Source organism: Colossoma macropomum, unplaced genomic scaffold, assembly GCF_904425465.1.
Source record: "Colossoma macropomum unplaced genomic scaffold, Colossoma_macropomum, whole genome shotgun sequence".
Lineage (NCBI taxonomy): Eukaryota > Metazoa > Chordata > Actinopteri > Characiformes > Serrasalmidae > Colossoma > Colossoma macropomum.
This window is the reverse complement of record NW_023494791.1, coordinates 43,534,499-43,561,053: the sequence shown is the minus strand read 5'-3', so window position 1 is coordinate 43,561,053 and position 26,555 is coordinate 43,534,499. Positions and strand designations below refer to the sequence as shown.

General features: G+C 40.2%; 1 protein-coding gene across 1 annotated transcript; it reads right to left on the bottom strand.

Moving 5' to 3' along the window:
• Positions 1-8,374: 8,374 nt before the first annotated feature.
• ccdc172 (coiled-coil domain containing 172) lies at positions 8,375-25,845 on the bottom strand. The gene is made up of 8 exons (XM_036573514.1): positions 25,767-25,845; positions 24,534-24,619; positions 21,428-21,544; positions 14,971-15,136; positions 14,383-14,484; positions 13,392-13,494; positions 8,898-8,985; positions 8,375-8,404 (listed from the first exon to the last, which is right to left on the bottom strand). Exons 1-8 carry the CDS (start codon positions 25,843-25,845, stop codon positions 8,375-8,377), a joined length of 771 nt encoding a protein of 256 aa, XP_036429407.1.
• Between the last annotated feature and the right edge of the window lie 710 nt (positions 25,846-26,555).

Below are 26,555 nucleotides of genomic sequence, written 5' to 3'. Positions count from 1 at the left end.
TAACAGCAATTCAAAATGCAGCTTACTAATCTACATGTTTATTATCTTGCATTTAAACTCAAGGCAGAACAGTTACTCCATGTAAACAAGAGGTTACCATTAACAATGAAACAAGGTTTGACTTGGCAATTTGTACAATCTAAAGCTATTAGAAGATGCCTTGCCCCAATTACACAGTTAAAAGCAACAGGATAAATGTAAACACTGCTGTTTACAGAGGCAGGTTTGATTGCTGCGAGTATAATGGCTCTAATTGCAGGGGAGGGGAGTTTCTCTGAGAGCGTGACACATCAGTCATGTTTCTCGATGTGATTACACCCCATTAATTACACGCAGACAACAGAGAAACAAAGCAATCCAACATCACAGCGGGTCTCAGCGGGCTCTGGCGGTGCCGGAATAATCCGCCCCATTGGGTGTCAGAGAGAAGCAGCTGCAACAGTGACTCGAACTAGCTGAGGTTGCCATCTAAGAGTAAGGTAACTCCAGCTATTATATACAAATCTAGTCTTACTATTGAAAGAAATGTTGTGGGACAGATACAGGGGTGGACTGGCAGTTAAACCCTACACAGAAAAATCTGTTGGGTGCTCTAGCTATGACTGAAAGTTCCAAGGATGAAGAGCATTACTACTGGTGTAGCAGTCTTCTGTTACTGTGCACCAAATCCCTGGAACTCCTTACTGAGTACTGAGTAGTACTTTATAGAGAAGATATATTACATATACACCGATCAGGCATAACATTATGACCACCTCCTTGTTTCTACGCTCATTGTCCATTTTATCAGCTCCACTTACTATATAGGTGCACTTTGTAGTTCTACAGTTACAGACTGTAGTCCATCTGTTTCTCTGTATACTTTGTTAGCCCCCTTTTACCCTGTTCTTCAGTGGTCAGGACCCCCACAGACCCTCACAGAGCAGGTCCTATTTGGGTGGTGGATCATTCTCAGCACTGCAGTAACACTGATGTGGTGGTGGTGTGTTAGTGTGTGTTGCGCTGGTCTGAGTGGATCAAACACAGCAGTCCTCAATGTCACTGCTGGACTGAGAATAGTCCATTAACCAAAAATATCCAGCCAACAGCGTCCTGCGGGCAGCGTCCTGTGACCACTGATGAAGGACTAGAGGATGACCAACACAAACTGTGAAGCAGCAGATGAGCTATCCTCTCTGACTTTACATCTACAAGGTGGACTGACAAGGAAGGAGTGTCTAATAGAGTGGACAGTGAGTGGAGAGTGCAGCAGCACTGTTGTGTCTAATACACTCAGACTAGCGCAACACACAATAACACACCACCACTACCATGTCAGTGTTACTGCAGTGCTGAGAATGATCCACCGCCCAAATAGTACCTGCTCTGTGAGGGTCCATGGGGGTCCTGACCACTGAAGAACAGGGTAAAAGGGGGCTAACAAAGTATGCAGAGAAACAGATGGACTACAGTCTGTAACTGTAGAACTACAAAGTGCACCTATATAGTAAGTGGAGCTGATAAAATGGACAATGAGCGTAGAAACAAGGAGGTGGTCATAGGGTTATGCCTGATCGGTGTATATTAGGTTGGGAAAACCAACCTAAAGTGTCTTGGTAAGGTGTTAGGCCACCACAAGCTGCCAGAATAGCTTCAGCACATCTTGGCATAGACTCTGGAACTGTACTGGAGGGCAAGCGAAGTCGCTAAAAGATTCGATGAGTATGAAAATGATGTGAACCATATGCTTAGGCCTTCAGAATCACCAGATCTCAACTCAACTGTACACCAAAGGGAGACATTAGACTGACGTGTTAGCGCTCTCCACCATCGTTATTAAAACAACAATTGAGGGACTACCATGGGAAGAACGGTGTTTCATCTCCTACATTTTGTTTTGTAATTATGTTTTAATCAATCACACAATCTGGGAATAAGCTCTATCCCCTGACAAGAGATGAGCAAACTGACCAGAGATGGTGTAAAGTACACCTCTGAAACACGGGATGGGCCAAGGCCAAAAACGTTATACAACAAGAACATTAAATGACTTGAGCACGAGACAGAGATTAGCAGAAACCAGTTTATTTGGACAGAGTGAGTGCAGCAGCAGAGTGCAGAAGCAATAAACCCCAGCAGCTTGTTCACAATGGCTGAGGCCTGTTTCACACATACTACCTCTGCGCAGCGTGAGTGATGCAGAACATCTTGCTTTTCTTTCAGCACTTATGTTGACAGGTCTTTGCGAGCGAAGCAGCACGGTATTTAGAGAACAGGTAAAAAACAGCTCTGCTTGAAACAAGCACTGAAATAAGCCATGAAAATGAAACAGAAAACAAAATAAAAATAAAAAAAAACACAAAGTCTTTAATCTAATTCATCAAACCAAATACTAGTCAAACATTCCATACATACAGATGTCCTGGTACATCTACTAGGCCTGAAACTGTTGCCCAATCACTACTCAGAATGCTGTCAGGTACTGTGCTCTTTTATGAATTATATCTTATTCAAGAGAGAGACTGATCTGACTATTTATCCATTTGGAAAAAGGACCACTCCATGTACGACTGGCCAGTGCATGCGAGCTACAGCAGTCAGGCTGTGCGAAACAGGCCTAAGGCTTTTCATTAATATGATGCTCAAATAAAAAAAAAAAAAGGATCCACAAGCTAGCAGTCACCAGCATAACTTTAAAAGCCGCCATCACAAAGATATGCTCAAATCCACCACCTGCACATCTGACTTAAGTTAATGAAGTACTGATTAGTGGGAAAAAGAGTCGGATAATGACTATAAATAATACCAATACTTCCTTGAGAGGTTTCATACATACATACATCTTCTAAACCGCTTATCCTTCTGGGTCGCGGTGGGGTGCTGGAGCCTATACCAGCTGTCATTGGGCGGAAGGCAGGATACACCCTGGACAGGTCGCCAGTCCATCGCAGGGCAGACAGACAGACACACACATTCACACAAACACTCACACCTAGGGGCAATTTAGCATGTCCAATTGGCCTGACTGCATGTCTTTGGACCGTGGGAGGAAACCGGAGTACCCGGAGGAAACCCACGCAGGGGAGAACAGGCAAACTCCACACAGAAATGACCCTGGTCGCCCGGCCGGGAATCGAAGCCAGGCCCTTCTTGCTGTGAGGCGACAGCGCTACCCACTGCGCCACCGTGCCTCCCTTCTCAACCATTCAATTAAATTTAATTCAATTCAACTTAGTCATTATATATAGGGAGGTACAGTGTAATGAAACACATTCGGGCTACTTCTCTGGTGCATAAACATTGAGGCACGGACACGAGTGCACGTGTACTAGTAGAATAACCGTATATATACCTAAACATTAAAAAAAATGATAAAAAAATACAATAACAATCAACAATAGACAATAAATACAGAGAAAACTAAAAGACACAGAAGTGTACTGGTGCTAGCTTTAATCTAAATTACCTTTCTGTAAAGGAACCCAAATTTCATCCATCTTCTAAACCGCTTACCCTCATGGGGGGCTGCTGGAGCCTGTCCCGGCAGTCACTGGGCAGAAGTCGGGAAATACCCTGGACAGGTTGCCTAGGGGCATTTTGGTGTCTCCAATTGGTCTGACTGCATGCAAACTCCACACATAAAGGACCCTGGTCACCCAGCCAGGAAACTGAACCCACGCCCTTCTTGCCGTGAGACGACAGCGCTTCATTTCAATTTATTTTACCATGAGGGAGTGCATACTGAAGGGGGTACAATGATTCTTGATGTCTGATCGATTGTGGTCGGCGAATCTGGACAAATGTTTTCCGATCCCAGTCCTTCGAGAACCACAGTGCCCTGCAAATATATTTTTTGTATTATTGTGCCTTTCAACCTTAGAAAAACTCGTCCCCATATTATGTAAGATAAGAGCATGTTTTTCGCTTGTTTCCAGATAAAAGAGAAATACGAGTAGCCTGGCAAGCCATAACAGCAGCCAGGCTTTTTGATGTGCTGGACAGGGCCAGGGCAAAAAGACGAATCCTCTGGATCACCCTTCCTGTAATTTTCTCTTCTTTCAAGACACTGCCGTTCTCTCAGGAGCCTGTGGAATGCTAATACCAGGACTCTGCTGTGCTACATTCTTACGTATTCCGCAAAGCGTCCGCCACCCCACCCCTCGTCTAATGAAACCTGGCCAAGCTGAACAGTGTCCAGGCAATTATCCAGCACAGAAGCAGGTGGCAGAAGGCAGAGCAGAGCAATGGACTTCATAAGTATTCAGACCAGCCATTTTTACTGGATGTCAGCAAATCAGCAGGTTGGTTGTCTGAACAGATTAAGCTTGGCCTGCGACTAAATTACAAATCATTGTGGACTGTCCACTGAAAGTCGATGTTAATTTAGTCAAAATAATTAGTGACAAAAACACATGATTTAAATACAAATTTAACCTGGTAATTGAGTAAAATTTGATGAAACAAAATCTATGAAAGTGAGTCCATCAGTCTTTTGTAATGGCATGTTTTCCCAAGAGGAGCGCATTATCACAGTCACGCTTACCAACACAGCTCTGCTGGCTGCAAATCCTAGGAGGAAAAAACCTGGTAGGATATAAAGCAATTATCAAAATGAGCAAAAACAGTCATCACAGATAGAGTGATACAGAGTCCACCACTCGCTGGCAGCATTTAGTCAGTAGTTTAGCTTCCCAGGTAGAATTAAAGTCAATTTGGCTGTCATAACGAGTCAGATGGCTACATATTACGGTGGTTATGCTACCCAGACACAAATGTTTACTTACAGAATGTGTAACTAATGAGTTTTACTGCCTAACAGTAGGTATTCTGCCAAAATATTCAAAAAAAAGTGTTGGATCTAAAGTAGACACCAACATCTGGAACTATGTAACACCTTTTAGCAGTAGTTGTAGACCATCTATGCTCTCAGGGTCTCTCAGTAAGACAGTCATCTATAAGTCTTCAAAACTAAGTCTAGTCATATTCAGTCTGCCCAGTTTCACTCCAAATTAATGTGACATATTGGGATGAATACGCATCTGGTTAAAGCCCTATTCAGATTGGATGAGTTCATCATGGGGGTGTCTGTAATAACAAATTTACACGTCTCCTCAGTGATAAAACTCTCACATCTGGACAGCAAGTGTTTATGTGATCACAGGAAGCTAATACCTAATGTTATTGTAAATCAGACACGACTGATCTGAGCTGTAATAAAATAACATAAGAAACTACCGTGGACTCGATATAAGCTTAATACTGTCCGAATTAGGCTTAGGTCAATCAAAGGTCTGAACTTGGCAGTATTACTACAGTATTACTTATGACTGTAGTAGATACTTTAGGTAGGTTTGCAGAGATAAAGTTTATGCACAGCTCTTCATTTTACTACAAATGTAAATGATCAGCCAAGATATGATTTCCTGAAGTTTACGTATGTTCAAGGGAGAAAAAAAGCTAATGGAGCTAACAAGTAGGCCTAATAGAAGTAATACCCAACTAGTTACAATTTTTTTCAAAGCTTTTCATTTCATCCCTCACACTCTTCTCTACGTTGCTACTGTGAATATGGCACTCTGCCACATATCTGTGCTTTTATTACTAAGCTTTGTCTTGTGAAACTGTGTTTATCTATTACTGATTTGATTTTAATTATTATTTTAGCATTATTACTTTCTTGGGCGGCATTGTGGCGCAGTGGGTAGCACTGTCCCTCACAGCAAGAAGGGTTCGATTCCACGGCCGGGCGACCAGGGTCCTTACTGTGTTCTCCCCGTGTCTGCGTGGGTTTCCTCTGGGTTCTCTGGTTTCCTTCCACAGTCCAAAGACATGCAGTCAGGCCGACTGGACATGCTAAACTGCCCCCAAGTGTGATTGTGTGTGTGAATGTAAATGTCTGTCTGTCTGCCCTGCGATGGACTGGTGACCTGTCCAGGGTGTATCCTGCCTTCCTCCCAATGACTGCTAAGTAAGGCTTTGGCTCCCCCTGCGACCCAGAAGGGTGTGTGTGTGTGTGTGTGTGTGTGTGTGTGTGTGTATTACTATCTTGTCCCGAATGTATACCCTCCAACATGACCAAGTATAAGAGCTGTATTCAAAATATCGACACGCCAATGTATCAGTGACAAACATGTGGCGACATGCGTACCAATACAGCGAAGGCTGTGATAGATCTACGTTTAAATGTGGCGTGTATGAATGAGTGAAACTGATCTTCCATTCAAACCTGAGAGTACTGCGATCTATATAACACCCAGTATGTGGCCAACATGTCTGCTCTATCTTCATGATTATGTGTATGAACGCGTTTGAGAAGAACATGTTTCACTCTGTTCTCAGCACTGGGTGCAGGAGTAAACATTTTGTTGTTTGCTCTTAATTTTACAGTCACAAGCTCACACATGTAAAGCCTACACTCTTAAAAAAAAAGGTGGTTCCTCAATGGTTCTTTAGTAACGAAAATGGTTCTATATAGAACCATGCACACTCAAAGAACCCTTTGCATGATTAAAGGGTTCTTTGTGTCATGAAAGAGTTCTTCAGATTGATAAGATAGAATATGCTATAGATGGTTCTATATAGAATCTTTTCAAAAATGGTTCTCTACAGCACCCAAAAGGGTTCTTTTATTGTTACAATGCCAAGCTTGTAACAATAGAAGAACCATTTTGGGTGCTCTATAGCACCCTTTTCAAAATGTTCTATATAGAACCATCTATCGCACATTCTCCATTAATCTTGTGATTAAAAGTGAAGAAAGCCATGCATCATCAACTCTGCTCTGCTCTGACCAGCACTCCAGTGAACCATAACTGTAAAACAGGCCTTAGAAGCTCCCCCCAATATTATTTAGATTATATATTTTAATCATGGTACTACTATTGTAGTTTTTTTTTCGAAACCAATTTTAAGGTAAACATTAAAGTAAACAAGCCCAGAACACTATGTATTGATTCATTATTGTAGTAGTAAAACCAAATGTGTTGTACAACGGGTATGAAGCACTGTTGTAATGTATCATATAGTGACGTTTGCATTGAGATGCTGCCAATACCCTGCACTACCCTCTAGTAGTAAGTTTGTTCAGTGCTCTAGCTGCAGCTCACCTGTATGTTTTATACCTGGTCAAATTGGTTTCTGTCACTGGTATGAATATCTGCATTTGAAGTTTGCAACAGTGTGCTGGTGCTGCCTGATCTATTTAAATTGTCAAATACAAAATAATTATGCATTTTCAAAAATCAGTAGTATATAAACAAGTAGCATCTGTGATGTTTAATGTGCACTATAAGGCCAAACCACAATCACAAATGTATGTGATGTACTGTTAGATAATGGCCACTAGATGGCCTGCTCATGCATCGAAAAAGGCAAAACACAGAAAACTTGTATTTAAATAACAGACACTGCACTGAAAGACAGAACAGTACTAAAGACGGTCAATTCTCTAAATCTAATAGCATGCAGATATAGCGAATTTATAACCAAATAATAATAATAAAAAAGAAAAGATTCAGTTCTACTACATTAGTGCTGTGTACAAAATATGTCCTTACTGTCTCTGAAACCTTCCAGGTTTGGACACAGCTGCCTGCAAATAAATTATTCATATGATTATATTAGCAACAACAAAGATATATGGTATGTATGTGTATGTTATGTGAATATGGATGTATTTCTTATTGCTCATAGTCTGGTAAGATGTGAATACACTGAACATCCAATGTGCATCACATTTCAAACTTGAAAAATGGTGTCCTTTGCATCACTAATTAGCTGGCCAGTTACTTTAACATGATGCAGTTTAAAAACTGTAAATCATTTCACTAATGCAACATAAAAACTAAATTAATAATAACAACAATGACAGTAAGAAGAATACAAGAGAAGGCATTGTTTTTCCTATCAGGTGGCATTTGCTTTAGTAGTGAGGAATGTTCTACACTACACACAAATATCTAGTTATTTGTGACCAGGACCGTGACAAATTGCACTTCTCATTGCGATTTGGTCAGTCATGGTGGTTACTGAATCCTTGTCAATCTTAGCTTCTGCCACTAGAGGTCTCTACAGATTTCAACAAAGCAATGATGTATAGGAATACTATGTGGACGAGTGATTCACAATGACAGAAACTTAGGTTCCACTCAGGAAGCAGCTATACCGGCCTGACATTTTGTGTGGGAGAGAGAAATGAGCTCAGGCACATGAGGGATGAATTGTACAGCCCATTCTCTAGACCTTCACTTAAAGGTTTTGTGGACGTTTCATCAAACTTCATAACAAGCTGTCTGGACTGCAGACCAGAAAACATCAAAATGGAACAGGCTGTCTAGATTTTTCTGCTTTCAACTTACCTTTGAACATCACAGGTATCTGTCTGAATAAACAGATTTCAGCACACGCTGCCCTTCTGTGATAATTTCTGCCAAGAGAAGGTCATTATTATTTTATGAACGCCCATAAATGATTGAAAATCAGCTCAAATAAACACGGCTATTAAAATGCTGCTGCTACATTCATGACCTTGTAAAACTGTCAAAGGTTTACTTTCTAACTGGGCTGCACAACATATTCTTAGTGATACTGGATTTGCAATACTGGTATACAACATGCAAATGTGCCCTCCCTGAGAACTCTGACCAATATGGAATGTTTCAGATCACTGCTTCTGTGTGTGTGGATGAGTCAAGGCATTCACGTTATCCAACAAACAAATACTTTTTGTGAGAATAATGCAGGCCAGTCTTTAATCATGTCACATTATTGACTCACAAAAGTGTTTTTAATGTATGCTATAATCACAATATGGTATTCTGTCCATATCATGCAGCCCTACTTTCTAATCTGCTGTTATAACAAAATGGAAACTAAAAACCTCCACTGCTCTACATTGTGACCAATTAAACTGTGTTTACCAAACGGAGGAACTGAATTTCTGTGCTGAGGGCCTCACGAAGCAGCTCCAGCTCTCCTTCCTTATGCGCCTCTAGCTCTTTCTTCAGTCTGCAGAGAGTGTGTATACACACACACACACACACACACACACACACACAGAAACACACACACACCCACACACACAGAAACACACCCACACACACACACACACACAGAAACACACACACACACATACACAGAGAGAGAGAGAAAAACACACACACACACACAGAAACACACACACACCCACACACACACACACACACAGACACAACACACACACACACACACACACACACACACAGAAACACACACAGAAACACACACACACACACACACACATACACAGAGAGAGAGAGAAACACACACACACAAACACAGAAACACACACACACACAGTTTGTCACATCTGGACTACACCTCAATCTGATCTAGTTACATTTTAGCTAGAATGTATAGCCAATTAGTGGTCAAAACAGTATCTACTGTACACAGAACTGTGTAAACGTCAGAGAACACTGTTTATTTTATTTCCAGCCATTAAAATTAAATTGGCCAAGTTATCCATTTTTCAAGAAATACTACAGAGGATATCATATATAAGATAAATCAAACAAAGAAGCTGCTGATGTTCTCAGAACAATAGACTGGTCACCCCAGCGTCCAGACCTTAACATGCGATTACTTAACTACATGAGATCATGAGAAACAAAAATGCAACCAGCTTCTAAGACTGAACCTAAGAGGTGTTGAAAAATATCCCTACAGATTTCTTTGAAAAACTAAAAGCAAGCCTACAAAAAAACTGAAGCTGCAATAAAGGCAGCTTGGTTGTTGAAGCTTCTGTGTAATTTTCTTGAATGTATATATGTTTTTTTCCAGAAGCTGAAGAATGAATAACTTGTACTTAATGTCTGTGCTGACTGGAGCTTTTAAATAAATTACAAGTAAAAGCTCTCTGATTTTGCACATAACCGCATGGCCAAAAGTATCCAGGCACCCTTTCTAATTAGTGAATTCAAGGTGCACTACAGCTTGTATAATCTCAAAAGAATAGCATTGACAACAGAATACAATGTTTCTGGATCGGCTGCACCTGAGCCTAAGATCTCCATGCCCAATGCCAAGCGTCAGCAAAAGGGGCACAAAGCCCACCAGCAATGGGCTGTGGAGCAGTGGCACTGTGTTCTCTGGAGTGATGGAGCTCCATTCAATACATTTGGGAGGAGTCTGAGTGATCCAGAACTAATCACCCTATATCAGTACCTGACCTCACTAATGCTACTGTGGCTGAACGCAATCAAATCCTCACGGCAATGTTCCAGCATCTAGTACAAAGCCTTCCCAGAAGAGTAGAGGATGATACTGTAGCAAAGGGGGACAATCTCCCTATTGATATTCAGGTGTCTCCAAACTTTTGGATATATAGCGTATTTAAGTACTATCGTATGTGGGGTTGGTGCAGGCAAACAGATTACTATACAAATTATTATATGAATATGTCAGGAACAAAACATCAGGTTACCATCGCTCTACAAAGCAAATATTAGAATATTCCTTAAGAAGTGCAGACCCAATATTAGAATAGATAGCCGCATTTTTAGAATAGCCCGTTTCAGTCTTCTTTAGCTGCAACAGAGTAAAAATGCAGCCAGGAAAATAATTAAACGTGACCATTAGGTAAGACTACATTCTTCCACTGCTCTAAGGTCTAATTTCTGTGCAGATTACTCCAGGCTATGTGCGTTCTAAGTAGTTCTAAGTGGTTTCCAAATTGAAAGCCATTTCATTACAATCAACTTTGCAAAGCTAATGATGCACATCCTGGACCCAGGCTGAAAGAAAAAGGTCTCAAATCACTTCAGTAATTAATTCTAGGCCAATTTCAGGCTGGGCCTCTTGAAAAATGTAGTTTTGTTTAGTTTTGTAACTAGTTAAGCACACCTCTTATCGTCAAAGTCAATTTTTGTTAGAATTTTTAAAAAAAAGTTTCCTTTCAAAATGTTCATAGGAAAAAAATGTTAGTTAAAATTAAGAAGTAAGCAAAACATACAGTTTACATATGAATTAATCTCTTCAGTATATTGTTCTCTTTCTGTTCTGTTAACTTGTTAAGTTATGATAATGGCAAAAACTACATATGAAAAACATGGACGCTTTTACGCTAACTTGTTTGATGCCTTTTTCGAATCCCAGAATAAGGCAGAACAACAAATGCTCTGATGAGTTCTGATATCTACACATTCAAATAACCTCCCCCAACCCTGTGAGTGCATATGACTTTGTGGATTCCCTTTTATTCAGCCACAAGAGCACCAGTGAGGCCAGGTAGTGATGCAGGGTAATAATGCCTGCCATTTGAATACACAGAAGCATTTTATCTCAAAGATGTTGGATCAGGTTGAGATCCGGGCTCTGTCTAGGCCAGTCAGCCAGTCACCAATCAGCGTTGTTGCTGTCTGCTGAGGGGTGGGTCTGGGCAAATAAAAGGACCCACCTGAGAGGAGTCATGTGTGGGAGTATTCAGCATGCTTGAGAGTTATGACGCTGGCAGTAACGTTAAGCTGTGCTACTTCAGCTACCTTATAGACTTGAAAATGTAGCCTGTAAATGGTAGTCTCATGTTACTCCCTCTCTAACTCTCTCTCTCGCTTTTCTCTCCCTCCTGATACGTGGACAGGCAAGGGGCGAGTGCCACCCGCTGTATTTTGGTGAGGATTAAACCTGGCTAGGCAGATTAGACTTGTTTACTGATTCTCTGATCTTTTTACTCCACACTCATTCTGCGTATTAGCTCAACTCTTTGTATCATGTTTTCTGTTCTTTCGTTGTAAATATTATTCTTGTATCATATACTTTTTGCAAGAGGGAAACAAAGTAAAAAAAAAAAAAAACGACTGAAATCGCAGCACTGTGTCCTTGTGTCCTTCCCTTCCTTCTTCCATCACATGCCACGTTATTTCCTCTCTACCCCAGCTACATCTGAGGGGAACGTAACACATGGTGACACTTGATTCATCATTCCACGGAAAGGATTTCCACTGTTCCAGAGTTGAATGGTGCTTTGCTTTAAACCACTTCAGCTGTGTCTTGCACTGCATGTGGTGCTCTTAGGCTTGTGTGCAGCTACTCATGCACACAATTAATGCAAACAACTATTTTTTCTCGCTGTGTATTTTAGCACTGGCACATTACGTGGCCTACTGCTCGACGGCCGAGCTGTTGTTACTCCTGGACAGTGACAGCACTTACAGTTGACTGCGGCAAAAGTCTGATGAACCAACATGTTGGAAAGGTGGGATCCTATAACAGGACCACCCTGAGAATCAGTGAGATAACCGAGCTGCCAAAGTTCGTCTAATAACTAATCAGAAAAATATTCCTACTCTCATAAAGCATCATTGACCTGACAAAGCTTTATCCATATTGGTTTCTCTGCATCCTACTGACACCAGCAGAGAACAACAAAAGGTTACCGGGAGCACTGAGCTATTTGCATTCGTTTCAGACAAATAACTTCGTCCCTGTCTGCGATACTTTTAATTAAAGCACTTCTACGGCCATTTTTTGTCGAGCCTAACATGCTGCCGATGCCTGTTTCAAAGACGGCTCTCATTTCAGCTTTCAGGCATTCAATTTCAAACAATCAATAGACAGAGAGGGGAAAAGAACGAAGCATCGCGTGGAGGGGCAGACATTTAAGAGTGATTAATGATTACACAGAGGAGGAATAATCCTATCCTGGGTTCAGCCTCTTCCTCCCTGAAGCCCCATCTTCAGCACATCCAGGGGCTTTAATTCTGCCTGCCACTAATGAGAGAGATTTGTGTGAGCACCCAGCTCATTCTCCACGCTGCCCACACATATGATTTACATGGCTGTAGAGGAAGCTTCCTGCCCAAGACAGGCTAATTATTGATCCCCTGTCTTTAAGCTGGATCTTCGCATACCGGCCGGACGTTGCTCAGAATGTTTTTTTTATAGGTTTGCCTGACTATGGACCGGATGGTGTGGGCGCCATATCAAAGGCTTAATTAAAGGGATGGGCCCTATGTAGTGTTATTTACACGCTTAGTGAAAGGAGGTGGAGAGGACAGAGAGATGAATGAATGGCTACTCTTGGGTCAAAGGAAAAAAGATTGGTGTAAGTAAATCACATGTCCAGTCTGATGGGTATTATATTAGGCCAGGTCCATTTCATTAAAGTTTTTCCTCAGGCCTTCTCTGCTAATTCAGTGTTCCTGCAAACACATGATAGCCACACAAGCCAATATAGCACTAGAGTGCATGATGGGGTGCATTTTGGAGCAGGAAAAACTGAAATGTGCTAAAAAGACAAGCATTGCATTGCTACACGCAATCCAGTGATATAGAGGGTTTTACAGCCAACCAGCTTTTATAGAGATTCACAGAAAAATACACACAGCACAGAAAAGTCCGATCAAAACCTGATGCTATAAAAACTAGCTGCTAACCTGAGGCAGGTGCTGTCTGTCAGTGGTTTCTGACTGGCTGTGAGCCTCTCTGCCTTCAGAGACTCAGACAGAGCTCGTGCCTCATCCAGCTCTCTCTCCAGCTCTACATAAAACATAGAACAGAAAAAGAACAGTAACATACAGTTCGTCCAAATTTTGAACACTTTATCTGGTAAACAACAATAAAGTTCTTTAGATTACTTCATAAAATATTTAACAACATGTTATTTGTTCCAGAAAAAAACACTTTTAGCACAACATTAACCTGAGGGTAGACTCTTTGTGTGGAAAAGAATTCCAAACCAAACTGCTCTCAGCCTATTGTGAAGAGGTGGAAGCACTGAAGTCTAAGGCTATTTCTCTTACAATGTTGTTGGTGAGCTTGTGTTCAATGTAGGGATCATGAACTATAGGGATAATGGCATTTTGGATGCAAACCTGCCGTAGCCTACAAAGAAATCGCTCAAATGATGATAATCAGAAAAACACTGGCCACCTTTTGAAAGAATACTTGCCAAAAATAAATTTACAGTTTGCAATAGTCTGTATAAAATACATGTCACTTGGTTTGACATTGTGTTTCCTAACACAATGAACTTAACGCATTTTTAAGTACAAATGTCCAAATACTTTTTGGGGCCACTATGGTAAGCACAGTGACCTTAACAGTAATGCACCAATATAAAACTGCTGGCCAGTGTCCAGAGCTGATTCTCAACTGAAAGAAATATGTAGTCCAGTGCCAGGCTTAATATCCGTCTGGAACCACTTCCAGGAGTAATACTTTTAGCGCAATTTGGGTTAAATTTTCTGGAGCTTGCATGCCACATTTTTGCTATCATTTCATTTCAACCACTGTTATGCTAATACTAACTAACTTACTGCTTTTTATCATTAGTATCAACTAATACAGTTTATTTATTTTGGTTTATTTAGTCTGACACCACTGAGCATCAACAGAGTGTGACATACTGTTTCCTTCCTCCTCTACCTGCAAGCTTTGACTGCACCTCCTGAAGCTCCATCTCCAGTGCTCCCTGCTCTGCCTGCATGGAAACCAGCCATGAATTCTCCTGCCTCATCATCTGCATCTCTAAACACATCAGAGCACTATGTTGATAAAATGAACATTTAGGCCTAACAGCAGGAACTATGGTCCAATCCCATTTCTTATTTTTACCCCCACCCCTTGTTTTGAGTGTCAAATACTATTACTATTAGCGATTTTTTATGCTTGTTATGAAGAAAAGGTCCAAAATACATTGAAACAACATTAAACTAAGATAATGTTGGTTTCTTTGCTCTCTTGTTCAGCCAACTTGCCAGTTTTTCTTTTGTTCTCATAACACTCTGTTTGGAGTGTGACTCTGAAAAACCTCCGTTTTGAGAACCATGTAGGCCTAACACTTCGCACTACCCCTCAATCTCAACAAAAATCAGGACACCCTACCGCTAGGCATGAACGTGCAAAATGGAGGGGTAAGGGCTAAGTGGTAGGGGTGAGGGGTGAAATGGGATTGGGCCTGTATCTCACAAATCATGGTGTACAGAAGGAATAAAAGGAAGCATCTAACATTACCTTTCTTGAGTGTGTCAGCTTCCAGTTGAAGACTCAGTATCTCAGATCTGGTCTGGCTTTGGAACACAACATCCCTCTTCTTCAGCAGGTTAAAGTCATTGTTAAAGGCTGTGATCTCCCTCATAAATTTCTCTTTCTCCTCCGCAGATTCTCTCTTCAGTCGGTCCTACAGGTTTCAAATCAACACATTAAAGCAAACTGTGTTCTCATAATGCTTATCATTATGACTGAAAGGCGTTCAGATCCCTGAGCGCCGCCCCACCAACCAAGGTCTTCGGTTCGTTCTTAAATAATATGTCATTAAATCACTGTGAGTCTCTATGTTTGGCTTTAGGTCCTGTTCTACTGTTTACTTTGAAGGTTATTTACACACAAAAACACCCGAATTCACCAGTGTAATCTGTAGCGTTCATATGCCTGTATGACGAACCTGGGAGTCAAATTCTGCCAGGACCACTTCATCTTTGGAACTCAGTAATTGGATTGCTAACTGGATTGTTTTGCATATTGCGTCATCAGTGCGCTGTGCGCCTGTATGTAGCTGATGATGAAAGTGCAGGTAGAGAGACCGACTGAGCCAGTGAAGAAAAGAAGTCCTTTACCCATGCCGGAGGGGCACCTAAACAGCCCAATGATCATCATACTCGTCTGAATGCGACCACGTGAAATTTTAACTTGTGCACTCCGAAAAAATGGTACAGTCTAGAGCCCTGTAAGCAAATCTATGTGAGATCACTAAACAATTGGATAAGCTTTGAGACAAAAGTGTGATCATTTACATATACAGTTAATACAACGATAAGTGGTATAAGCGTCCCACTACAATTGGGGTAAGGGGGAAACTGTGTGAATAAGATTTCTGTCCGAACCACCACTTTAACAATGTGTGCCTGCAGTCTGTAAACATCTTCTTTTGAACAAAGCAGCCTTTTCTGAACATACAGTTTCCCCCAATTCAGATAATTTGGCAGCAGCTGAATCCCATCATTGGCCTGGTAGAGCAATGGCTAATCTTTACTGTAGCTTCTCTCATTTGTTGAAGCCTGTGACAACACCTGAATCCCTACAGTACTGTCAGTGGCCTCAGTGCACATGGAGAAGAGGAGAAAGCACAGCCCTGCTTTCAGGCTGAACCCTACTATACTTTTCTTGTAATAATGACAAAATAAGAGTTAATAACCCTCAAAACACTATTCCTGCACATACTATTAACATAATAATGTCTAACTCAAAGACTGGTAGTCTGGCCAGGTTTTGACCTGCAGTGTTTCAAATAGGAGTGGGCGACATACTGGTTCATTCGGTATCCCAGTTGAAATTCTTTTTTAAGGTATTACTGCTGTCATTACCATTATACCAGTATGCAAATAAATGCAGATAACCTATAGTGTAGAGACCAGCCAGGTGTTCTGATGAACTGCGCTACCCACGCTCTACCTTAGCCCATAGTTATAGGTAGCTCTGTGCATAAAACTCCAAGTAGGATATCTTGTTATCTTAAATCATCTTTTCAAAAATTCCTGCCAGTGTTAAACTATGAAGTCTCAGGCGCCAGTATGTAATTGCTGCGCCATTTAAGGTGGAACGGGAAAATTGGACAAAAAGTCAGCGAATGTCCTTATCAGAAAATGTTACCAGCAGTAAAAGAATAACTAGGATGTTTTGATAGACTAAATGGGCTTATTGGGGGGTAAGTAGCGTCTGACAGTTGAAGATTAAAGCTCGAGTGCAAAAGACAGTCATATGTAACAAATGACTTTCGGACGTAAAACAACATTCAGAGAAGCCGCTGTGGGCTTTACACACACTCACCTTAATCTCATTAGGGTTAGAGGTCATCTGTCTAAAATATTCGTTTCTGTTTATACTACTTTGCCCAATAAAAATAATTTAGATTTACCCTTAGTTGTAAAATATGGTTCTTATTAAAAGTGAGGGGGCATCTAGAATAATATGTCAACGTTTACTTTGGCGTTCAAAATGGTTGTATTTGAAAAACTATACATGAACACACTATATTACGATATAAACCGAATCCATCAGTAATATTAATTATACCGTGATATAAATTTTTGCTCATACCATCCACTACTAGTTTCAAGCCCAGTACAATTAGTGATAAAACCTTATACTTGGTACATATAAACAATACTGGTGCACTTAAGTAAAGCCAAAGGCTTAAACAGATATACTGTGCTAATGGCTTCTTAATCCGCAATCACAGATTAGAATGAATAAAGCAAAAAATTAGGCAAGTACGGGCAGTGATGTGATGAGTTTTTGGGGGGAACATAAAGCTCAGTGACCAGCTAACATAAGCTACTTAAGTGTTTTTCTTTTTTTCCAACTGGACATCATGTTAAAGGAGCAGTTGCTTCATTTAGTTTGTAGGAAAGAAGATACCAAAGCTAACAACATAGCGAACTGGCTTTTCCACCGGGCAAATTTTCCAACCACAGCTTTAAGGGTCCTTATGGCATGTATTCATTACTCAGTTTTAAGTACACTTAAAAAATAAAAAGTGTTGGACGTACAGTCCTAGTTAAAACCTTTAATTGCTATGGAACCTTCATATTATATACAGGTTCTTAACTTTAAAAAGGTTCTTCACACTCATTCATCTCATTTATGAAAATGCTTTTCAAAGACAAACACACTGCAATGATCTTTAGGGAAAAAACAGATATTTTTATGGCATCACTCCATAGAATCCCTTTAGATTCCACTTTGTACTTTTCTTATAGTGTGTTCCATTTACTGATATTCAAAACTAAGATATGCATATTGCACGTTACAATCTTAGTTCTAGTCTGCATCAAAATGCAGCTGTTATGAATTCTCACAGCTTTGTGCTGATGTCACGCCTCTTTAAATCCCAGAATAGCAATAATCTAACCCACACATCTCTCCCTTCCCATGCATTTTTAAAAAGAAAGGGGGGGGGGCAGAGAACAGCTGAAACTGGATGTTCAGTTACTCCTTAAGGGCTCATGCAGGGAGTTGTCACAAAAATTTGCAGAGATATTTTTCCATGCTTCTTGTAACACCTTCAGAGGTTCGGTTGCATTTTATGTTTCTCAAGATCCAAGTAATCCCAATTACAATGTAAACTCATTAGTCTATAAAAACATAGTTACTCTGCAATTTAGATGTCTTGTTCCTAGTGTTCTAGTGAAATTTCCTTTTCTCAGTGAGGCTCTTGACAGCTACACATCCTTTCAAACCCATAGCGCTGAGTTGTCTTCTCACAGTGGATTTTTTCAGACTTGAAGCAAAAGTGGAGCTTGATTTTCTCCTCTCTCTCAAATGTGAAAGCTTTCATTCAGTTCTGGCCTGCACACGTTAGAAGCTCTATTTTCTCAGAAATCCTGGTTTTTCACTATTTTTTTTTAACTGCTACCTACCTTACACATCTCCTCAGATACATCTAGTGACAAATGAATAAACTGTACTTCTTATGGCTGATTTGGATGGAATTAAATAAATGATGGGTGTCTAATCTTTAATAGTATTGCATACAAAGGGCCAGTAAAACACTGATGTACTGGCCTGAGGGCCAGTGGGAAAAAAAATGTTACATTGGACACTGTATACCGTCAGATAGCAACACTATTATTTATTTATAAAAATAGCAGTCACTAATAATACTGTGTGAAAAGGTTTTCATTAACTCATTAAGGTACTTCATTAACTGTTCAATTAAGTAAATTATACTGATAACATTCATTTATAAATATTACGTAGCGTAGGTACCCCTGTTATCGGCCACCTCAAAACAAAACATCAGGAATCTAAGCTAACTGTAAATAAACTAAGGCACTTTACTCACCCAAATCAATGTTTTTCGGGAGAGATACGTGTGTAGATTAATGTCCAAGAGTCATTTGACATGATGAGAAAACAGTTTTTTCAATAATAACGTTTTTGTTTACTTTGACACTAGTATTGCTAGAATGATGGGGGCCCCCCAATATCGGCCACCTCACCTCCGGTTTTCCATAACTCATCTTTCAGTCTAGAATTCAGCGTACATAATTGTAAAAACATAAAAATTATGTATATATTCATTAGTAAAATGTGATGTTATTGTATTGTTTCATTATTCAGCCTGATTTGCTTGTTTAACTAAGTATGGAGCACAGCTCTTTGCTGCGCACCTGGTTGTGCCAGTCAAATGAGAAATGGCGTTTACGCATCATTCCTACCAGACTCAATGCCTTACAATGCTTCACAATGAGGTTAAGTTTGTCCTCTGTGGGCACCCTTACGCCATATACGTAACACGACGATGGCAGCAAACTTTTTTTTTACCTCAGAGAAGAGAAAGCTAACCGATAAGCTAACTTTCTACACAGACCAATATCCATCGCGGAATGAAAATGGGTTGTGTGTTCCATGCGGTTTTGTACACGCAGAATTACAACATTATTAGTGATACTTTCACACATGATTAGTGATACTCAGATATGAATTATTGCTAGAATAAAGTTTAGATGCCCTTGTAAGGCGCAAGCTTATGTGTTTTGAATTTCGCCTGAGCAATTGGCGGCGAGAGAGAGAGGAATTGCGCAATGCGCGCAAGTGGCCGATATTGGGGGACGGCCGATGTTAGGGGTAGCTACGTTAACATACTAAAACTATACATACATCAAAGCTATTAAGTTGATGACATCATAATGGGTGACACTTTGGCAACATAAATAGAAACAGTAACTAAGGAAAACAGAACTTGATGACATCACAATGGATGACACTTGTGTGTACACAGTGTGTGCTGAGCTGGAACTTCAGTTCTGTGTTTAGCTGAGCGCCAGAGGTTTGTGGAGATTAAAGCTATTAAAAAATCAACTACAACAGCAAAACAATTTGCTTCCTACTGTACGGAAAAGAATCAGCTCTGGCTAAAGGTATAAGCTAACCCTCTTTCTTAACTGATGTTTTTATTTATTATTTCGTTATTTTTGAGAGAGGAAGAGAGAAAGGAGATGGCTAAATACATAAAGAAGGCAGAGGAGAAAGAGAAGGAACGGGAGAAGGAAAGTAGAATCATGATGGAGGAGAGGAAACAGATGGAGGAATTGAGGAGGAAGATGGAGGAGGAGTGGATGAAAGAGAAGACGTGGATGGAGCAATACAAGCAGGAGGAGGAGGCTGAGAAGCTGGAGCTGAAGAGAATGATCTGGTGGATGAGGAGCGAAAGAAACGAGGATAAAAAACAGTTAAAGGTCCACCAAGACAGTCAGGAAGTGTGGATGAGGGAGATAGAGGAGCTGAGGAGAGAGGTTGATGAAAAGCTGGAGATACAGAAAGAAAAGATGGAGATTGAATTCAAAAAGAGGGAGCAGGCGAGAATGCGAGAGTGGGAGAGAGAGAAAGAGATGATGAGGAGGGAGAGTCAGATAGAGATGGAGAAGATCAGAATGGAGGTGGAGAAAGAAAGGAGGAGGACGAAGGAGGAAAGAGAGAGAGGGCAGCAGAAGCTGGAGAGGATCAAGTCTTTACACCAACTGCAGCTGGAGGCCAAGTTTGTAAAGGCGTTTGCTGAAGTGGAGGCAGAAGCTGAGAAACCACGCAGACCAATGCTGGAGGGATGGAGGGAGAGAACCTGTGAGGAGCAGAGGAGGAAAGAGAAGAGAGCCAAAGAGGACAGAGACAACCTTAGAGCAGGAGAAGACCAGCAGAGCCAGAGCAGAAGCTCCACGGAAGCATGCAGTGGGAAAGAGGAGAAAGAGAAGAAAAAGTGGAAGAGTGTGTTCAGCAGATGGTGGAGGAAGTGAGATGCAGGAAAGGCTGAAGAAATGAGAACAAAAACGAATCATTATTATTATGATTATAATGACAAACCTATTAATAATAAATAAAACAAGTTCTTAGCCAAATTAATTGTGCTTTCTTCTGGCCAAAACTTTGGGGACACCTAGCTTTTTAAAATGAGCATATTTTCTTTGTTGGATTGCAATAACTGAACACAATACATACAAGTAATATAAGTGAGATAACAATAATATAACACATGTAAACATTAGTAACAGCGCTATCTCATTCACTTTATCCCCTATCCATCAGCACTTAAACCTTTCAGGTGTTTAAACCATTTTAGGCCAAAAGATCTGTCAACATGTGCCTTACAAATACTTTGGAAAAGAAAACTGAAAACTGTCAAATCATTATTTAGGCAAAACCTGCTCTTTAAACAAAAGAAGACACCTTCATTAACATAAAGCTGAGTGTAGAAGATAAACATGCCCATAGGATTAGTAAAGTAAAGTTTTTTCACATTAAAATGCCTCCAAAGGTTTTGTTTTCTTACTTAACTCAGAATTAACAGACAACTTCAATAGGAGACAAGCTGTCCCTAAAAGTTTGATAGGCAGTGTACACGCATGACAACTTACTTTCGGTTTTAGAGATTCAGAACATACTGCTAAATCTAATTTTAACATTCACGTATACATACCAGCTCCTGTTTGAGGTCATTCTGCTGCTTTTGCAAGTCCTCTCTTTTCTTCTCTATCTGCTCTTGCCGCTTCTTTATCAGATACAGCTGCAGAGTGGCTTCTGACTGGAGCTGAGCCTGTTGTCACAACAGAATTATCCTGTGTTACTATGATAACTTCTGCCAGTTACACCAGGAAGTCTTTAAACATGGCCATGAGTGACACACAGATGTCCCCTAAGTTTGTAGACACCTGCTTCTTCTGAAATCAAGGGTATTGAAGTTTGCCCCCCCCCCCAGCATCTTTTCTTCTCGGAAGGCTTTATATCACATGTGGAACATGTGAGAATTTGATTGCACTCAGCCACAAGAGCATTAGTTCCACCGCTCCACAGCCAGTGCTGGGGTCTTTATACCCTTCTGGCTGATGCTTGGTATTAGGCATGGTAATCATAGGCTCATGTGCGGCTGCTCCAGGGCATTACATTCTATTGGTCAGTGCTTTTCTTTGGAGATTATACAAGCTGTATGTGAAAGCCTGTGTCAGCAATGGGTGCACCTTAAAGCAGCTGAATTAGAAGGGGTGTCTGGATATTTGCCATTTGTCACATGTCTAAATATTTAGACTACATGACAATTCATTTGGCCATTCGCCGGCATGGTTAAGCGTTAGTGATCCAGACTGACTGATGTCTTCCTGGAGAGCCAATAGCCTCAGTACTCAATGAGAAATCTCAAAGATGTGTGTGGTGTTCATTCACATCATTTTGTTTGTAGGTCACTCTGTAATTGGAATAATGATGACCTGTGAATTCAAGCCTCAGTGTCACTCAAGTGTGAAAGACTTCAGGTAATTGCTTTCAGTCTAGCATCACAGACAGAAGCAGGAAGTATATAATACGAACATTAAATGCATATTATATGACTGTAAGAAGGGCTGGGTATTCACCTGCAGTACTTTTATGGTACCAACTGATAGACTAGAGTCTTGAAAAAGAGTACTACAGAGTACTCTTTTCAGTACTACAGTGTTGAAATATTCTGCGTCTTTTAAATTGTAAGGCCTAAGCAGTTGGTCCCAGCGTCAGTGAGCCAATAAGTATGCCTATGTCATGCCCTCCGTATACATGTTATTAATATCAGCATTGATCGGTCTGCAGTCGGTAAAATACACTTCCATCATCTCACACTCATTTTGCCATTAAGCCACACTCACTTTCAGTTTGTAATATAAAACATATCGATCAAACTATCATTTAGGAATCTGTACTGAGGTCACAGCATTAGTATCAATATTGAAGTGTTTTTAGTAATATCCAGCTCTAGCTGTGAGCATATAATATACTCATAGCTAGATTTATAATGAATATAACAGTTAATATACTTTAATTCATACACTAAGTGGCCCCTTTATTTGGTACAGCTATATAATATAGAATAGCTTATTGCAGCTTTAGATAGGAGTTAAAAAAAAGAGATTTAGCTGAGCCTGAGCCATCACCTATGAGTGACCTTTGTTCTTCCTTTTGATATGCCGTCACATTTTTTTGTGTGATCCTTTATTAATCTTGCCTGAAAATTTTGTAACCAATGACAGCCACATAAATACAGTCCTACAGTTTAGCAAATGCTGGAGGACGTCACGACCTCCCCAGGACCACCACTGAGCAGGTATTATTTGGGTGTCACTGCTGGTGTCCAGCTCAGAGTCACTGCTGGACTGAGAATAGTCTGCCAACCAAAAATATCCAGAGAACAGCATCATGTGGTCAAAAACTGACCACTGATGAAGGGCTAGAGGATAATTAACACAAACTGTGCAGCAACAGACGATCTATTGTCTCTAACATGGTGGTCTAACAAGGGAGGTGTGTGTGATTGAGTGGACAGTGAGCAGACACAAAATAAAATGATCATACGGAGAAACAGATGGACTACAGTCTGTAATTGTAGAACCACTAAGTGCACCTTTATGGTAAGTGGAGCTGATAAAATGGACAGTGAGCGTCGATACAGGGTATCTAATAACGTGGCCGGTGAGTGTATTTTTGACACCAGCATTGCACTCAGATGCTGCCTGAACACATGTCTAGTTTACATTGATTTTTTTGAGCATTCAGCATGATTATTACTAATGGAATCAAGAAATGAAACCCTGTCCTCACAAATAATGCACATCTCCCTTGTAAATGCACCTGCAGTGCACCTATCCACAGAAAAAACACTGCCCGTCTGCAGGGTGTCACTGATTAAAAGAGAAAGACAAAGCAAACCTAACGAGAGGTCTACTTAGGTCATGCTTCATGCTTTACACAGCTTATATGGTGGGTAGACACCTTAAAGTGACCACTGAGCGTATATTCATGTAATCACATGAAACATGATATGCAATGTTTTTTGAAAGGCTGAAACTGAACTAATGTAATCCAACGGAAATTAGCGATTGATTTTGCAGTGCCGCTTGCCATCGATCCTCTTCATCTTTAATGAAGCCTTCCAGATAGATTAAGTGTTCTAATCATGAAACAAATCACCCTTTTATGAGGCCACTGTCCACAAAAACGGTGTTAAAGTAGAAAGTGTAGGCACACGTGAGTCTTCATCAATTTCTCACACAGTCTGACAATGTAGTAATGAAGCAGCAATGTCTATGGATTACAGGTAATTACACCACACAATACAAAATAGTTTTATACTCAATAAATAACATACCACATTGGACACTGAACATTAGAGGTGTGCGATATGGCAAAAATAAGACATTTTCCCGATACATGATAGGCCTCGAAATATTTCGTTTTCTGAGATTAAATAAGTTGGAACAGACCAAATTGAACCTGTAATGCCATATATAAAAATATTATATAATGATAATAGTCATCTTACAACTCCAATCGTTTTTATTCAATGTTTTACATATTGCACTGCACTACAACATGTCTAATTATGCTCACTTTGTAATGAAACATGTAGTTATTCAGTGTTCTTTAAGTACTGACAATATCCACAATATGCTCAGAAAACTGTATTGTGATGTAATTTATTATGATAACGATATCGTCATTCTGCTCGCCCCTATTGAACATATGGAAAACAAGGAAAAAACATTAAATCTCTGGTACTTTACCTTCTCATCCAGTTCAATAAGTGCATTTTCCAGCTTTTCAGTAAAGCACTTTATCTTCTCCTGAGTCCTGATGATAGCAGCTTTTACTGAATGGAATACAGATTTCGCTTAATATGATAAATATAATACTTATCACAGGGTCATATCAAAATCAGGTAAGGGACTCACTTAGATGTACACAGAACTCTGAACCTGTGATGTCAAAATTGTAACACATTGTCATTTTAGCTGTAAAATGAAGCTTTTAAAGGGGGATTCCACCAATTTTTCACAATTTCTGTATAACTCAGTCCTTGAGATGTGAGCAGATTCGTTTAGAGTGGTATGGTGTTAAGTGGTTCATACGCAGAGACTCAGATTTCTTTACAGTGGTGGTGATAGGAACCAGGGGTCACCATGTCTACTACATCACAAATACAGCCATTTTATTTACCATCCAGTGAACCTACACGTGCCTACTGAGTTTTTAGAGATGATGTTGATGATGCTAAAAAGTCATAAACCTAAATAAATGTTTCTTTAGGGATTATTTTGCCTCAAAACATCCTGCATGTATCCCTACGCCATGAATGGGTTAAACTAAATGGATTAAAATACATTTTAAGCCAAAACTTCATCACAAAGATATAATAAAACAATGTGACAGACATCAGGCAGCATGTATCTAACTATGTCCTACAACAGCTTACTGTGATGCAGCTTTCAGACACATTAAACACTTCAGTTGTTTGGTTTCTATCAGCACCACTGTGAACAATTCATAGTTAAATGATAGAGAGACCATCATTTTGAACACTCTCTCTCTCCACGGTTACCACGGCGGTAAGTTTCTTTAGGACGTTTCACGTCAGACCACTCTGAACGACTCTGTTCACACCGCAACCATTTCATTATGTAGAGTTTTTTGAAAATTCGGTAGGGTTCCCCTTTAACCTACAATTAAATACACACTGTCTCACTGTTTGTTTACACTGTCCTCCATTAGCACTAAGGTGTTGTTTGTTAACTTGATTTTACACTGAAAATCTGAGAGTACTCTATCCTATTTGTGTATCTGGAAGATTTAATTGTCATTATTTTTGTAACGTTTCTAACACATTTATTCATCCACAAATCCGTGTCTCGGACAAACGTTCGTTAGCTAACGCTAGCTAGGTTAGCTAAGTAGCTTAGCTAGCCTGCTTTTCGTTAGTCCACACTAAAACAACGTTACTCAACATTAACGTTGTTTACCTTCATGAAGCTGACGAGTGTTCTCTGACACCTGTTGCTCAGTCAGTAAAATCTGCTGAAACAGAGAATCCAGACTCATGTTTCAAAAGAAAGGTTTTGGTCAGAAAAAATCCAAAGTAAACGTTAATTCGTGTTGAGAAGGAGTGGATCATTTTTTTTCCACACCCGTATTCAGGTCCCGCTTCCCGTGCTACGATTGACTGGTCGAATCCCGCCCCCTCTTCTGATTGGCTGGTAGTATACGATATCCTGCGCTAGGATTGGCTAAAGGTTCATACTTACAAACAGTGCACCTTTAAGGTAGCTAGGCCAGAGAATTTGTAGAGAGGAGAACTGCCGCTCAGTAATGTGTCCGGGGTTTGTGAAACGCTAGAGGGCGCTCCCGAGCGAGTCCAAAATGAATGGGTTAATATGGAGCATTTGAGCAAAATCATGGTTTGAAAATGCTTAACTATTTTATGTAGAACAATGCATTTATTTTCTGAATACATTTTTAACACCGCTCTGACATTCTTGAGAGCTTTTGAACTCCAGTTATAGGACTTTATAACTGTGCTTAATGAGTCAGCGAGCGCAAAGTGCTTCACTGAATCAATAAGATGATCAGCTTACCAACCAATCAACGCTCAGTAACGTTAATGTCAACCAATCAGCACTCAGTTGCAGTAATGCTAGCATCTTGCCCAAAACTCATTTGCTGTAGAAAAACAGAAATATACAGGTAAGTTTTCATTGTTTTGATTGTTTGTTTGTTTGTTTTTGTTGTTGTTGTTTTAGTGAAACACATCC